This window comes from Chiloscyllium plagiosum, chromosome 4 (assembly GCF_004010195.1).
Source record: "Chiloscyllium plagiosum isolate BGI_BamShark_2017 chromosome 4, ASM401019v2, whole genome shotgun sequence".
NCBI classification, from domain to species: Eukaryota; Metazoa; Chordata; class Chondrichthyes; order Orectolobiformes; family Hemiscylliidae; genus Chiloscyllium; species Chiloscyllium plagiosum.
The window spans coordinates 107567337-107582094 of NC_057713.1; the positions used below are offsets into that span (position 1 = coordinate 107567337).

Here is a 14758-nt window from a genome sequence, read left to right on the forward strand (position 1 = left end):
TGTTAACTCTAGCTTTTGTATTATATCTGAATTCTCCTCATTTTATTGAGGAGCGCTTGGGTCAAGGGTGGGGCATTGGTTGGGAGAGGATACGATGGACCTTTGGAAAGGAAGTGACACCCCCTGGGAACAAGGGGGAAAATCTCCATTTAAATACGTTTTATTTTTTATTATTATTTAGAAATAGTTTTTAGTAGTTAGTTGAGTTTTGTTTTTTTTTCCCCTCGGTATTTTTCTTTTGTTAAATTTTGGTTATTATATATTTAAGATTTAATTGTATATCAATGTTTGTACTTGAGAGTTTTGTTTATTTTTGTAAACTTGTAAAAATGCTAAATTTCTAATAAAAATATCTATATTTAAAAAAAGCAGAACCTTTACTGTATTAACCTCTGGATTACACCCTGTGCCATGTGCTAGTGAGGCCAGAAATAGGAAGATAATATAGCTGAATTCATGGTTAAAGAGCTGGTGTAGAAGGGAGGGCTTCAGATATTTGGATCATGTGAATCCCTTCCAGGGCAGCGCAAAAAGGACAGGCTGCACTTAAACTGGAAGGGCACCAATATTCTTGCAGGGTGCTTTGTTAATGCCTCTCCGGAGAAGGGGAACAGGAGCAGAGTAGGTGGTCAGCATGTAGAGTGATAGAGAACATAGAGCAGATTGAGGAGACTTTAAGTCAAGTAAATCTAATAGAAAAGAACAGATAGGGCCAAGTTAATGAACACAGTGGGACATTTATTTTAATGTAAGGAACATAAAAAGCCAGGCAGATGTGTTTAGAGCCTGGATTAGTACATTCGACTGCATGAGGATTTGAAACATCTCTAACTAAACCGCTAACAGGTGTTTGCAATTTTGGAGAATAGAAACCAAGTATTATTGACTTCCTCTGAATGAGGTGAAAATGTGACCTTGATATTCAGAAAGTTAACCAAGAAATAATCATCTATACTTGTGGAACAATGCATTGGTGAAAACAACTTGAGTATGTTATGAATCAGAACAAACCCCTTGAAAACATGTCAAGGAGATAGGTTTGATCCTAACTTTTTCTTATTTTAAAAAGGATGTGCCAGGCATTGTGTTTTCGATGTAATTGGATTGCTCAAAGCAAAACTTTATTCGTATACTATAGTTAAAATACAGACAAAATAATTGAAACTAAAATAACTGTGACTATCAAAATACTTAAAATAAACTACTCATTAATTGTTCCAATATAACAACATCCCCATATCACACCCTTGTGCAAATTTTGAGGGCATTTAAAGGTTTGATTTTTACTGTGTTGTAAATACAAAGATAGCCAAACCAAATCAGCCATTCTCCACGTCTTAGCCATCTAATGGCAACTTCTGGATACAAGCTTTAAAAGCATGCGTACTGATGTTGGAAGTTGCAGTCTGACTTCTCTCACTATTCAAAATGTGTCGCTTGAGGGTGAGAAATTGGCAGAAGAGAACTCAACTTAGCGTATCTCATACATTCCCAATTGCTCCCACCAATTAAAAACGTATTTTGCCTTACTCTAAGAATTTTAGCATTACAAAGTTTCGAAATAAGATACAGCCATGCCTCATCACAATGTTGTTCTGACAAATATCACAATAGTGTGGAATGTCTCAAAGCAATTTATGTAACATTAGATGAGATGATAATATACTAACTGACCCAAATTCTTTGGTTTTGTTATGGGTTTGCATTTCATCTTTATGATCTCACTTGATCTAAAATAGCATGTGGTCAATGACAGAATTGAAATCTGTCCAACATGGTCTTCATCAGACTTTAAGAGTAAATGAGAAAAACACACTTTAATTTCCATCCCTGGGGATTGTTGTTGTACAGAGAGACCTACAGGGTCAGGGAAATAGTTCTTTGAAAGTGGCATCATAGGTTGACAGGATGGTGAAGGCAGTAGTTGGCATGTTTGCCTTCATTGGTCAAAGCAATGATTATAGGAGTTGGGACATCATGTGACAGCACTGGTGGGGCCACCTTTGGAGTACTGCATATACTTCTGGCACTTGCTATGGGAAGCATGTTATTAAATTGGAAAGGACACAGAAAAGATTTACAGAGATGGTACCAGGACTAGGAGATTTGAGTTATAAGGAGAGTCTGGATAGGTTGGGGCCTTTTCCCCTGGAGCACAGGAGGTTATGGGGTGTCCTGATAGAGGTTGAGAAAATCACGAGGGGCATAGTTACAGTGAATTGCAATGGTCCTTTCCCTCGGGTAGGGGAACTCAAAGCTAAAGATCATTGTTTTAAGGTGAGAGGGGGAAAAAAATTTAAAAAGGGACCTGAGGGGCAACTTCTTCCCCACAGTAGGTGGTTTGCAATGAGGAATGAACTGCTGGAGGAGGTAAATGCAGGTAAAGTTACAACATTTAAAAGACAATTGGACAGGTACATGAATAGGAAAGGTTTAGAGGGATATGGGCCAAACAGGCAAATGGGACTAGTTCAGTTTGGGAAACTTGATTGGTATGAACATGTTGTAGTGTAGGGTCTGTTTTCATGCTCTATAATCAATACACTGGACAACCAGAGAAGCTTACAAGTACTGGTGTACCCAAAGCTCTGGTGACTGCTAATGTTTCCACTGTTTAAGACCCAAGACAAAACATCCAAAGTCCTCAATCCTGCCATGCCTCTCAGAAAGGGTCAATTGGGAACTTATATGCAGAATATAAAGATAAATGCAGTCATCAAATTGTACCAGGAATCAGTGTTACATTATCAGTGGCCAGGTTAGACATTGTAGATGAACATGTTTAAGGAATAAATATAATGGCCCAGATCTTCTAGAATATCCAGCACAGACTGCAATTTAATTTGTGCCCTTTCCATCTTGCAGTGAAGCCTCTCAAATGTCTTAAACCGACTCAGGGGAGGTCATGTCTTACTAATTTGACTGACCTTTTTTTTTTGAGGTGGTAACGCAAGTAAACAGTGAGGGTACAGCAGCAGATATTGTCTGCATGAATTTTGGTAAGGCTTTCAACATGGTCCCTCATGGTAGGCTGATCCAGACACTTAAGGGTGCATGGGATCCAGTGACTTGGCCACTTGGATGTAGAACTGGCTTCCCCATAGAAGGCAGAGGGTACTAGAGGAAGGGTGGAGAACAGTGACTAGTGGTATTCTGCAGGGATCTGTACTGGGACATCTGCTGGTTGTAATATATAAATGACTTAGATGAAAACGTAGATGGGTGGGTTAGTAAGTTTGCAGACAATACAAAGATTGGTGGAGTTGTGGATAGTATTAAAGGTTGTCAAAGGATATAGCCAGATATAGGTCAATTTCAGATCTGGATGGAGAAATGGCAGAGTATAATCAGGTTAAGTGTGAGGTGCTGCATTTTGGGAGATCAAATGTTAAGGAAAAGTACACAGGCAATGGTACGACCCTGAACAACATTAATGCACAGAGGGATCTTGGGGTTCAAGTCTATAGCCTCGTGCAAGCGGCCATGCAAGTAGATAGGGTGGTAAAGAAGAAATATGACATGCTTGCATTTATTGGTCAGGGAACGGAGAAGAAGAATAAGGATGTCATGTTGCAGCTTTACACGACTTTGGTTAGGCCACACTTGGAATACTGCAATTGTGGTCACCATTTTACAGGAAGGATGTGGAGACTTTGGAGGCAGTACAGACCAGGATTACCAGGCTGCTGACTGGATTAGAGTATATAAGCGAAAGGAGGGACTACAGTATTTACTGTGGAAAAGGACATGGAAGATATAGAATGTATGGAAATAGTTGGTGACATCTAAAAAAATGTCTATATTACAGAGGAGGAAGTGCTGGATATCTTGAAACGCATAAAAGTAGATAAATGCCCAGGACCTGATCAGGTGTGCCCTAAAACTCTGGTAGACTAGGAATGTGATTGCTGGGCCTCTTACTGAAATATTTGTATCTTCAATAGTCACAAGTGAGGTGCAAGACTAGAAGTTGGCTAACATGGTGCCACTGTTTAAGAAAGGTGGTAAGGACAAGCCAGGGAACTATAGACCAGTGAGCCTGACGTCAGTGGTGGGCAAGTTGCTGGAGGGAATCCTGACGGTCAGCATGTACATGTATTTGGAAAGGCAAGGACTGATTAGGGATAGTCAACATGGTATGCTTTCCTTTATTGGTCAAGAGTATTGAGTACAGGAGTTGGGAGGTCATTTTGCGGCTGTACAGGACATTGGTTAGGCCACTGTGGGAATATTGCGTGCAATTCTGGTGTCCTTCTTATCTGAAAGATGTGGGAAACGTGAAACAGTTCAGAAAAGATTTACAAGAATGTTGTCAGCGTTGGAGGATTTGAGCTATAGGGAGAGGTTGAATAGGCTGGGGCTGTTTTCCCTGGAGCAACAAAGGCTGAGGGGTGACCTTATAGAGGTTTGTAAAATCATGAGGGGCAAGGATAGGATAAATAGACAAAGTATTTTCCCTGGGTTGGGAGAGTCCAGAACTAGAGGCCATAGGTTTAGGTCGAGGGTGGAAAGATATAAAAGAGACCCAAGAGGCAACTTTTTCACACAGAGGGTGGTATGTGTGTGGAATGAGCTGCCAGAAGAAGAGGTGGAGGCTGGTACAATTGCAACATTTAAAAGGCATTTGGATGGGTATATGAATAGGAAGGATTTGGAGGGATATGGGCGGGATGCTGGCAGGTGGGACTAGATTGGATTGGGATATCTGGTCAGCATGGACAAGTTGGACCGAAGGGTCTGTTTCCATGCTGTACATCTCTATGACTCCAAGACTAGAAAACTTCATTGCTTTCTTTGGAGCGGCAGAGGCTAAGGGAAGTTTATAAAATTATGAGATGCTTAGACAGGGTTGACGGTCAGAAATTTTTTCCCCAAAATTGAAATGTCTAAAACCAGGGGGCATGCATTTAAAGTGAGAGGGCGAATGTTCAAAGGAGATTTAAGAGGCAAGTTTTTTTTAAAAAATATGGAGTGGTAGAAGTCTGGAACATTCTGCCAGCAGTGGTAGGAGTGGCAGATGCAATAGAGGCATTTAAGAAACTTTTAGATAAGCACATTAATATGCAAAGAATGGAGGGATATGGACCAAGCAGTAATATGGATGTAGGACAATATTCCCCCCAAACAGTAGTACGGATGGAGGGTGTAAGTTGAATAAGGAGTTGAAATTGGCCTGTCGCAAAGATGTTACTACAGTTGTTATGGGGGATTTCAACATGCAGGTAGACTGGGAGAATCAGGATGGTATTGGACCTCAAGAAAGAGACTTTGTGGAGTGCCTCCGAGATGGATTCTTAGAACAGCTGGTGCTGGAGCCTACCAGAGAGAAGGCAATTCTGGATCAGGTATTGTGCAACGAACCAGAATTGATCAGGGACCTCAAAGTAAAGGAGCCATTAGGAGGTAGTGACCATAATACAATAAGCTTCAATCTGCAATTTGAAAGGGAGAGGGTACAATCGGTAGTGACAATATTTCAGTTGAATAAAGGGAACTATGGAGCTATGAGGGAGGAGCTGGCCAAAGTTCAATGGTGCAATACCTTGACAGGGATGACAGTGGAGGAACAATGGCAGATATTTCTGTGTATAATGCAGAAGATGCAGGATCAGTTCATTCCAAAAAGGAAGAAAGATCCTGAGGAGGCAGGGGTGGGCGTGGCTGACGAGGGAAGTTAAGAAACATATAAAGTTAAAAGAGAAAAAGTATAACATAGCAAAGATGAGTGGGAAAACGGAGGACTGGGAAGCTTTTAAAAGAACAACAGAGGATTACTAAGAGGAAAGACGCAGAGAAAAAAAATGGAGGTACGAAAATAAACTGGCCAAAAATAGAAAGAAGGATAGTAAAAGCTTTTTTAGGTATGTGAAAGGCAAAAAAATGGTTAAGACTAAAATTGGGCCCTTGAAGACAGAAACAGGGGAATATATTACGGGGAACAAAGAAATGGCCGAAGAGTTGAATTGGTACTTCAGATCGGTGTTCACTGGGGAAGGCACAAGCAATCTCCCTGAGGTTACAGTGGCTGAAGGACCTGAACTTAAGGGAATTAATATTTTCCAGGAATTGGTGTTGGAGAGACTGTTAGGTCTGAAGGTTGATAAGTGCCCGGGGCCCGATGGTCTACATCCCAGGGTACTAAAGGAGGTGGCTCTAGAAATCGTGGATGCGATGGTGATTATTTTCCAGAGTTCGATAGATTCGGGATCAGTTCCTGCGGATTGGAGGGTGGCTAATGTTGTACCACTTTTTAAGAAAGGAGCGAGAGAGAAAGCAGGAAATTATAGACCAATTAGTCTGACCTCAAAAAGGTGGGAAAGATGCTGAAGTCTATTATAAAGGATGAAATTATGACACATCTGGATAGCAGTAACAGGATTGGTCAGAGTCATCATGGATTTATGAAGGGGAAATTATGCTTGACTAATCTTCTGGAATTTTTTGGAGGATGTAATCTGAAGATGGACAAGGGAGATCCAGTGGATGTAGTGTACCTGGACTTTCAGAAAGCCTTTGATAAAGTCCCACATAAGAGGTTAGTGAGCAAGGTTAGGGCGCATGGTATTGGGGGCAAAGTACTGACTTGGATTGAAAATTGGTTGGCTAACAGGAAGCAACGAGTAGTGATAAACAGCTTCCTTTCAGAATGGCAGGCAGTGACCAGTGGGGTACCGCAGGGATCAGTGCCGGGATCGCAGCTTTTTACAATATATATTAATGATATAGAAGATGGTATTAATAGTAACATTAGCAAATTTGCTGATGATACTAAGCTGGGTGGCAGGGTGAAATGTGAGGAGGATCTTACGTGATTACAGGGTGACCTGGACAGGTTAGGTGAGTGGTCAGATGCATGGCAGATGCAGTTTAATGTGGATAAATGTATGGTTATCCACTTTGGTGGCAAGAACAGGAAGGCAGATTACTACCTAAATGGAGTCAAGTTAGGTAAAGATATCTGGGTGTTCTCCCTGGTAGGCTCCAGTCAATGAAGGCAAGCATGCAGGTACAGCAGGTAGTGAAGAAGGCTAATAGCATGCTGGCCTTCATAAGTTCACGAGGTCAATTCCTGGAATGGCGGGACTATCTTATGTTGAAAGAGTGGAGCGACTGGGCTTGTATACCCTTGAGTTTAGAAGACTGAGAGGGGATCTGATTGCGACGTATAAGATTATTAAAGGATTGGACACTCTGGAGGCAGAAAACAGGTTTCCACAGATGGGCGAGTCCCGAACCAGAGGACACAGCTTAAAAATAAGGAGTAGGCCATTTAGGACAGAGATGAGGACAAATTTCTTCACCCAGAGAGTGGTGGGTGTGGGGAATGCTCTGCCCCAGAAGGCAGTGGAGGCCCAGTCTCTGGATTCATTTAAGAAAGAGTTGGATAGAGCTCTCAAGGATAGCGGAATCAAAAGTAACGGAAATAAGGCAGGAACAGGATACTGATGGAGGATGATCAGCCATGATCATGATGAATGGCGGCGCAGGCTCGAAGGGCAGAATGGCCTACTCATGCACCAATTGTCTATTGACCAAGGGCAGGAAGAAGGGATTAGCTTGATTTGTCATCACGTTTGGCACAACATCACGGGCCCAAGGTCCCATTCCTGTGCTGTACTGTTCTATGTTCTATTACTCCAGCAGGGCCATGAACACTGTTAGCCAGTAAATTGTTTAGTGTAATACTTCAAAGTTTGGGAGAAGATTTGTAGCTTGGGTGCTCGTTGTTGTGGTTCTGTTTGCTGAGCTGGGAATTTGTGTTGCAGACATTTCATCCCCTGTATAGGTGACATCCTCAGTGCTTGGGAGCCTCCTGTGAAGCGCTTCAGAGATGTTTCCTCCGGCATTTACAGTGATTATAGTATTACATTTATAGTGTAATACTGCTGCATCTATGCATCTTTTTCTCAATGTGAATTGAATACACCTTCCTTAAACAAAACAATCAGCCCCAACATTCCACCATCTCCTCTCATCTACAGTACTAAACCCTCTCGCCCACTGAGTTTAGTGGGGTGAAAATTGATGTGGGTATTAGAACACGACAACAGTCTGATATATTATTACACTTGAGTGAATATCAGCCCTGCTACAAAGACAATCAAAGTAAATCCATTCAGCATGCTGGTCAAGTATAAGACAGAGTATGCGTAGCTCTGGTCAGTCATTTAGGTAGGGTAAGATGGTCATAAAAAGTTTAACCTTCCTGTATAAGGAGCATGTATGTGCTATATGGAAATATCAAGGGACTCAACGTGTACCAGTAACAAAATGAGGCCTCCTCCCATATCAGAAGATCAGGACGAGTTATCCAGTTTTAGCAGCTGAGCTCTTCAGAAATTGTAGCAGTAAATTTAAGACATGATTACTGACAGATTGGAACAAACTAAACTTTTAAAATGAAATTTGACATGCTTTTCACCTGCTCTTAGGGGTTTGTACAATTCATTTGAAGGTGTTCGTTGCCAACGTTCTTTGAATTTTGCTTTCAGTTCATTATCTGTGACTTCCTCTTGATCAAGTATTCTCATTGCCTAAAAAGAATTCACATGAAAATGTAGTACTGTAGCATGCATTACTGCTTTTAGGTAAATTTTACTTTGAGAAAGAAAACAAGATTACTTTGGCTGCAATTATAAATGGATAATTAACACATTTTAGTTGTTAAATTTTCAGTTACACAAGTTACAAAGTAGCTAAATACTTAAACTCATTTAACCATACTAAATCTCAAATTCCTGCAATACAAACTCATTTAATTCAGAAGACTTTTAAATAAAATGTTAATTCACACCAGCTAAATATTTTCCAAGTGCTCATCTTATAAATGGAGTGTAAAAAAATGGTTAATGCTTTTGAAAAACAGCACAAAAACATCTAGCAGAGCAAAGGATAGGAAGCGAAATAATTACCTCATCAAGAATTTCTTTGTTTCTTTGTAGAAGTCCTGGAAGATCTCTGATAAGTTGATCTATAGTCTGTAGGCCACCTTGCTGAATGACTGCTTTGGACTTGTCCAAGATAGACTGAGGAATGTCGTCCCCAGAAACATCCTCTATGGCAGCTGGCAGATTTAGGGAGGCCAGCACACTGAGAAATGATGTATATATTTTTAAAAATCACTCCATATGCAAGTATGAGTATCTTAAGAGCAAAACAGCAACTAGAGAGAGTAGGACCCCTTAAAGATCAAAGCGGTCGTCTTGGTGTTGAACCTCAGGAGATGGGAAAGATATTAAAAGAATATTTCACTTCAGTTTTTACTGTGGAGAATGAAATGGTAGCTAGAGGACTCAAGAAAATAAATACAGATTTTTTGAAAACAGTTCACATTACAGAAGAGCAAGTGTGGCAGCTCTTAGAAAATGTGAAGGTTGATAAACTAGATCATGTCCAGAAGATTTATCGTAGGACATAGTGGAAAATTAGGGAGGAAATCGTGCAGCCATGTGCAGAAATATTTGTATCATCTAAAATTATAACTATGGGAGGCATGCCAGATGACAGGAGAATGAAACAAATGCACAACATTAGCCAATGTCTGAGCTGAGATGTCACTTTTTTAAAATAAAATCTTAAGTTATCGCGAGAATGTGATTTAAGAGAAGTTCTGTGATTTACATATTAATGAATCAAAACTTGCAACCCATTCTAAGAGATGAAAGACTGAACAGCAATCTAGGTTTGTTCAATATATCAATGTGTCACAGTGACCTTTTGCTATAAATTGTGTGTCCTATGATCAACTCCACTAGCTACCTGACAAAGGAGCAGCGCTCCAAAAACTTGTACTTCCAAATAAACCTGTTCGACCATATTCTGGTGTTGAGAGATTTTTAAACTTTGTCCACCCCGGTCCAACACCAGCACCTCCACATCATATCCGGCAGAGGACACCCAGCTGGCCCTTGTGTACACATGCATACTTGCCAGCACAAACCACAAAACAGCTCTCAAGAACAGGAACCATGAATGGGTTTCCCATCTCAACTCAGAATCCAGACAGCCATTTTTGCCTTGGATAAGACTGGTTGAAAGTAACATAAAATCAAGCCTGGGGCCTCCCTGCAATATACAACTAAGTTTTACAAATTTTTTTTAAAAATCTTTACTGATTCAGCCACAAGTATTCTTCAATTTGTTCTGCAACAAGACTACCCCAGAATCTAACCAGGTTTGGAACGATGTTCAAATAACGACCAAAATCGTGAGTAGCGAAAATGCCTTTTTATTCGGCAAACACAGTAGCATAGTTCAAGGTGGTGGTGGAATCCAAAACATCGTTCTTACAGTAGCTTCTTTATACACACTGTGCTTACATCCATTAAAATTCTATGATGTTACATAATTTTAACATGGTGAACAACAGATAAAACAAAGGTTTGTGAGCAGGAGATTGTTTGAACATTTGCTAAGTGCTGGCTACTCCTGATTGGATTAAGTGTGTCCAGTCTGCTTGCATAATTAAGAGGTGTTAGTCCTTTTGTCTTTTAAAGTTAATAAATGCCAGTAGGAGTACTAGGCCTTTCTGTTCTAAATAAGTTAGAAATTGTACGTGTACTTAATAAAAGATAAAAGGATATTAAACTGATTACCGCAGCTGCGTCATGAGATTTTGTTTCTTATTTGTTGGTGCAAGTTTCATTCATTCATGCAATTTCACAGAAGCTCTGTTTTGACAGTAAAGGAGTTAAGCCCCTGTTTAATGAATTTACTTGTTGGAGAAACTATTTGATGTTCTGCAATCTATTCAGGTTCTGAGAAATGGCTGGTAAGGGCTGATTAATATTGTAATCTTCCCATAGTTTCAGGTGAGTCATGGAGACACTATGGGTGGTGGGGGTATTTTTTCTGAATAGGTTAGTAGTCTTTGACGTAAATAGGTCTGGTAAGGTTGAAGATGTGAAGGAGCAGTAATGGGCTTGAAAGTAATGTTTCAATTTAGTCTATCTTGCAATACTAAAGTGCATCATAGAAACACGCTTTTATGAATGAAAGAAAGAAACAACAGGTTAGTAAAAGGATTACAAATAAATGAATAAGAACCCAGTATTAATAAATATACCAAGCTGGTGAGTGAGTTAGTAAAAATACGTATTACACAGGATATAATTGTGATTTTCTCATCTTGCTTTCAGAAAAGACATTTATTGACAAAACATGCATTAATAAAGTCAAGGACAAAAGGTCTGCAGAGAGAAAGCTGACCAACTGGTATTAATGTACTCCAATTCACTTGAGGTAGACTGAAGTTTCACTTATCAGCAAGTGATGTTACAAATTGAATATTTTGAAATAAATTAATTCATCTAAGGAACCAGGAAACAGTTTCTGACCTGTATTAAACCCTACTGTAGAAAATTACAGTGCATCCACCACTTTGAGAGTTAAATTGAGGCCATTGATCTAATCAAAACATATTCAGATAAATAGCAAGATCAACTTGGAATGTTAAGCCTAAATTGCATGTTGCTGAAAAAGATAGTTTGTTGAAGCTTTTTTGTTTTGCACCTATAGGGACATGCTAAACTGTTAAATCATACTTTACACAAATATATCGCAGTAATAAAACAGAATGCAGAGTGACAGTTGACTGCTAGCTTTGCTTAACATTTATAGCCAACCAGCCTGGTGTAAATCAGTCAAGACATTGCCCTTAGAAATGAACTGTGTTAAGAATGGCTGTCACCTATTTTGTGGAACTGAATCAGGTGCTCTACGTACACATATTTTTCTCTGCTTGCAAAGTCTACCAGATGTAGTTTCCAGTACACTCAAGTTTGCCATATTGCAAGCTGGGGACTGAATCCTATGTTGGTTGCCAGCCTAATTCCTCAGATGTTCAGGATTATTCTCTAGTTCATTTTTCAAATTTGGTCAATCAACTAAAGCTCATCAGACTTCATAAACTGATGTTCCACCATGGCAACAAATCAAAATCCACACGTGGCAATGAGTCAGCACCAACCAGAATATAAATGTTGTTTTCCCTCAACTCTGGTATTTAGCGTCATGCAGCACGGAAATAGACCCTTCGGTGCAACTTGTTTGCGCCGACCAGATCTTATAAATTGTCCTGATGAGCGCGTGATGAAATGCTTTGACTAAACGTGCCTTCTCAACAATACTTAAGCTCTAAAGCCAAAAGATTATGTAAGCACAAATAGAGATTTTTATTTAGGTACAATATTGTTGCATGTTTTCCTATAAACAAGTTCACAATGAAGTCCAAATCAAAAATGCCATCATACAGAACTTGCTAAAGAACAGCTCTTTCCTGACTAACAAAGCAAACTCCAAAATTATCTGTACCTAAGTGCCAAGTATAGGTGCCAACTATTAGTCATATAGAGCCACTATTAGTCATATACTTACCCGTTGGCTAGATTTGTAGATTCTCTCATTTGTGCAATCAGTCTATTCACTAAGTCAGCCCTTCGCTGATTGTATATGCTCAGAGATTGCTGCACTGCCAAAGGAACCATCTTCACAAAGAGATCTAAATATGTAAGTAAATATACAAGAAAGTTTTAGGAATTTAGCCATACTAACTCTGAATTGAGAAATATTACAATGTGATTATCCCCCACCTCCAAGTTACACATTATTTTGATGAAAGAAAACATATTCATTACTAAAATTGGAGTCAAATGGTCAAGTGAACATAATTTAGAAACTTAGAATCAATTTCACTATTATACATAGATGTAACAACTGTTGTACAAAAGTGTGATCCGAAACTACTTAAAACAGCAACCCCTAGCTCTGTGTTCCACAAGAGGAAACATTTTGCCATATCTCCCTCATCGAGACCATTTAAACTCTTACACACTTTAATCAAGTCACTCTCTATTCTAAACTCAAATGAAATAAGTCAGAACTATCCTCATAAGGCAAACTGCTCATTCTAATCTGCTCAATCAATCTAATAAATCTCCTCCGAAACCACCTCCAAAGTATTTACATTACTCTTTAATTAAGGAGACCAAAACTGCACTATTCAGGATCTGGTCTCACCAATGCCATGTATAACTGAAAACTAACATCCTTGTTTTCATGTTCAACTCCTCTTGTAATAAAGGAAAGCTTCCCATTAGCCTTCTTGATGATGGGCTGTAACTGCATACTAATATTTTTGACTCATGCACTACGACACTTCTGCTATTTTATTCTCCCAACAAAATGAACAATCTCTTTAGTTAAAAATGGATGATAGATGGCTCTCTCATTAGAATTTATCTTTCTAAAAGGAATTCACATTCTGAAATATCCCTTTGAAATGATTGTCACTGATCCGATCAATCTGTTCCTTATCCTAGTATGCCAGTTCACTTAATCTCGCTCAGTTGTCCTGCCCACCTAGTTCTCCTCATTCAAGTTTAAAATACCTGACTTAGACCCAGTCTGCTCTCTTTCAAAGTGGATGCAAAATTCAATCATATGGTGGTCCCTGCTATCTAAGGGCTCCTTCAAAGGCTGTTAATTCATTCTGTCAGATCACCTAACACCAAAGTCTAATATAACCTGTATTGTGGTCAGTTCCAAAACGTGCTGCTCTAACTCTAAACTCTTCATCCCGGCTACTCATGCCGATCTCATTTTTCCAGTTTATTTAGTCACCCATGATTATTGCCATTACTGTACCACATTGCTTCTTGTATACTTTGTCCTGCTTTGTAATTCTTGTTAGGGGTTCCGAATACCAATCATGCTCGTGAATGGTCTCCCCTACAACTTTTCATCCCCACCCAAACCAATTCTCTACCCTAATCACCTGAACCAAGGTCATCTGTAACTATTAAACAAATGCTATCCTTGATTAAGTGCTACTCTTCAACCTTTACCTAGCTTCCGATTCTTTCTCAACGTCAAATGTACCTCTCTATATGAATTGAGCAGTGTCTTCAAAAGGCTGGTACGGGGATTTTTTTCACTTGCTCTTTTTGATTTCCCTTCACTTATTCTAAGCAAAGCCTCTCAAAACATCAATAGTACTGCAGTTATCAAATATGAAACTGCAACAAAATAGGTTTCAAGTGCACACTTTTGAAGGATTCTTTTACTGTGAACTTACCAGTGAATTTCTGACTCATGGGGACACTGACAGGAGTAGGCTTCACCAACGTGGCTTTTCCAATAGGGTCCAAGTCTTTCACATCTGGAACACGGTCATGATAAATGAAGTCATTGTCCTTTTTTGCGGCAGTTAATGCACGAGCAATTTTGTCTGACAGGTCCTTCACGTTGATATACTCATCATACCGAGAGCCAACCGTCTTCACTAAGTCAGATGCGTGCTGAGATTAGATTAGATTAGATTAGATTACTTTACAGTGTGGAAAGTAGAAGTAGAAAAGTATGAGCTCATTTTTCTTGAGTAGCTAAAATTACAAGTTTTTATTTTAAACTATGGATATAGACTATGGCTACAGGTTGTATCCTTGATTCAAAGAAAGAAAAAGTGAGCTAAGAGACCATAGCAGTCTGACATTGTTATTGTTCAGTGTCATCAAATCTAGTTTTAGAAATCAAGTATGGTAAAAGCTCAATTATGCACAACTGCAAACACCACAAAAGTCATCCAATGCTGAAATTACACCAAGATCTCTGTCGCTGTGAGGCAGCAGTGCTCACCACCGTTGCCTTCAGTTTTTAAATAAATTTGTATTTATCTAATAGTGCAATCACACATGATGATACAATAACAGAATCCTTATAGAATCAAGTCCGCACCAACCCTCCAACAAGCAACCCATCC

General features: G+C 39.5%; 1 protein-coding gene across 4 annotated transcripts in view; it reads right to left on the reverse strand.

The window, feature by feature from the left end:
• The window catches only part of LOC122549299 (programmed cell death 6 interacting protein), a 102716-nt gene that overhangs the window by 32680 nt on the left and 55278 nt on the right, over positions 1–14758 (reverse strand). For all 4 annotated transcript variants that reach the window (XM_043688857.1, XM_043688855.1, XM_043688859.1 and 1 more), the window contains exons 8-11: positions 14075–14297; positions 12376–12499; positions 8913–9090; positions 8423–8534 (exon numbers count right to left, since the gene is read on the reverse strand). In XM_043688857.1, coding sequence (XP_043544792.1) covers positions 8423–8534; positions 8913–9090; positions 12376–12499; positions 14075–14297 — 637 coding nt within the window. The remainder of the gene's footprint in view (positions 1–8422; positions 8535–8912; positions 9091–12375; positions 12500–14074; positions 14298–14758) is intronic.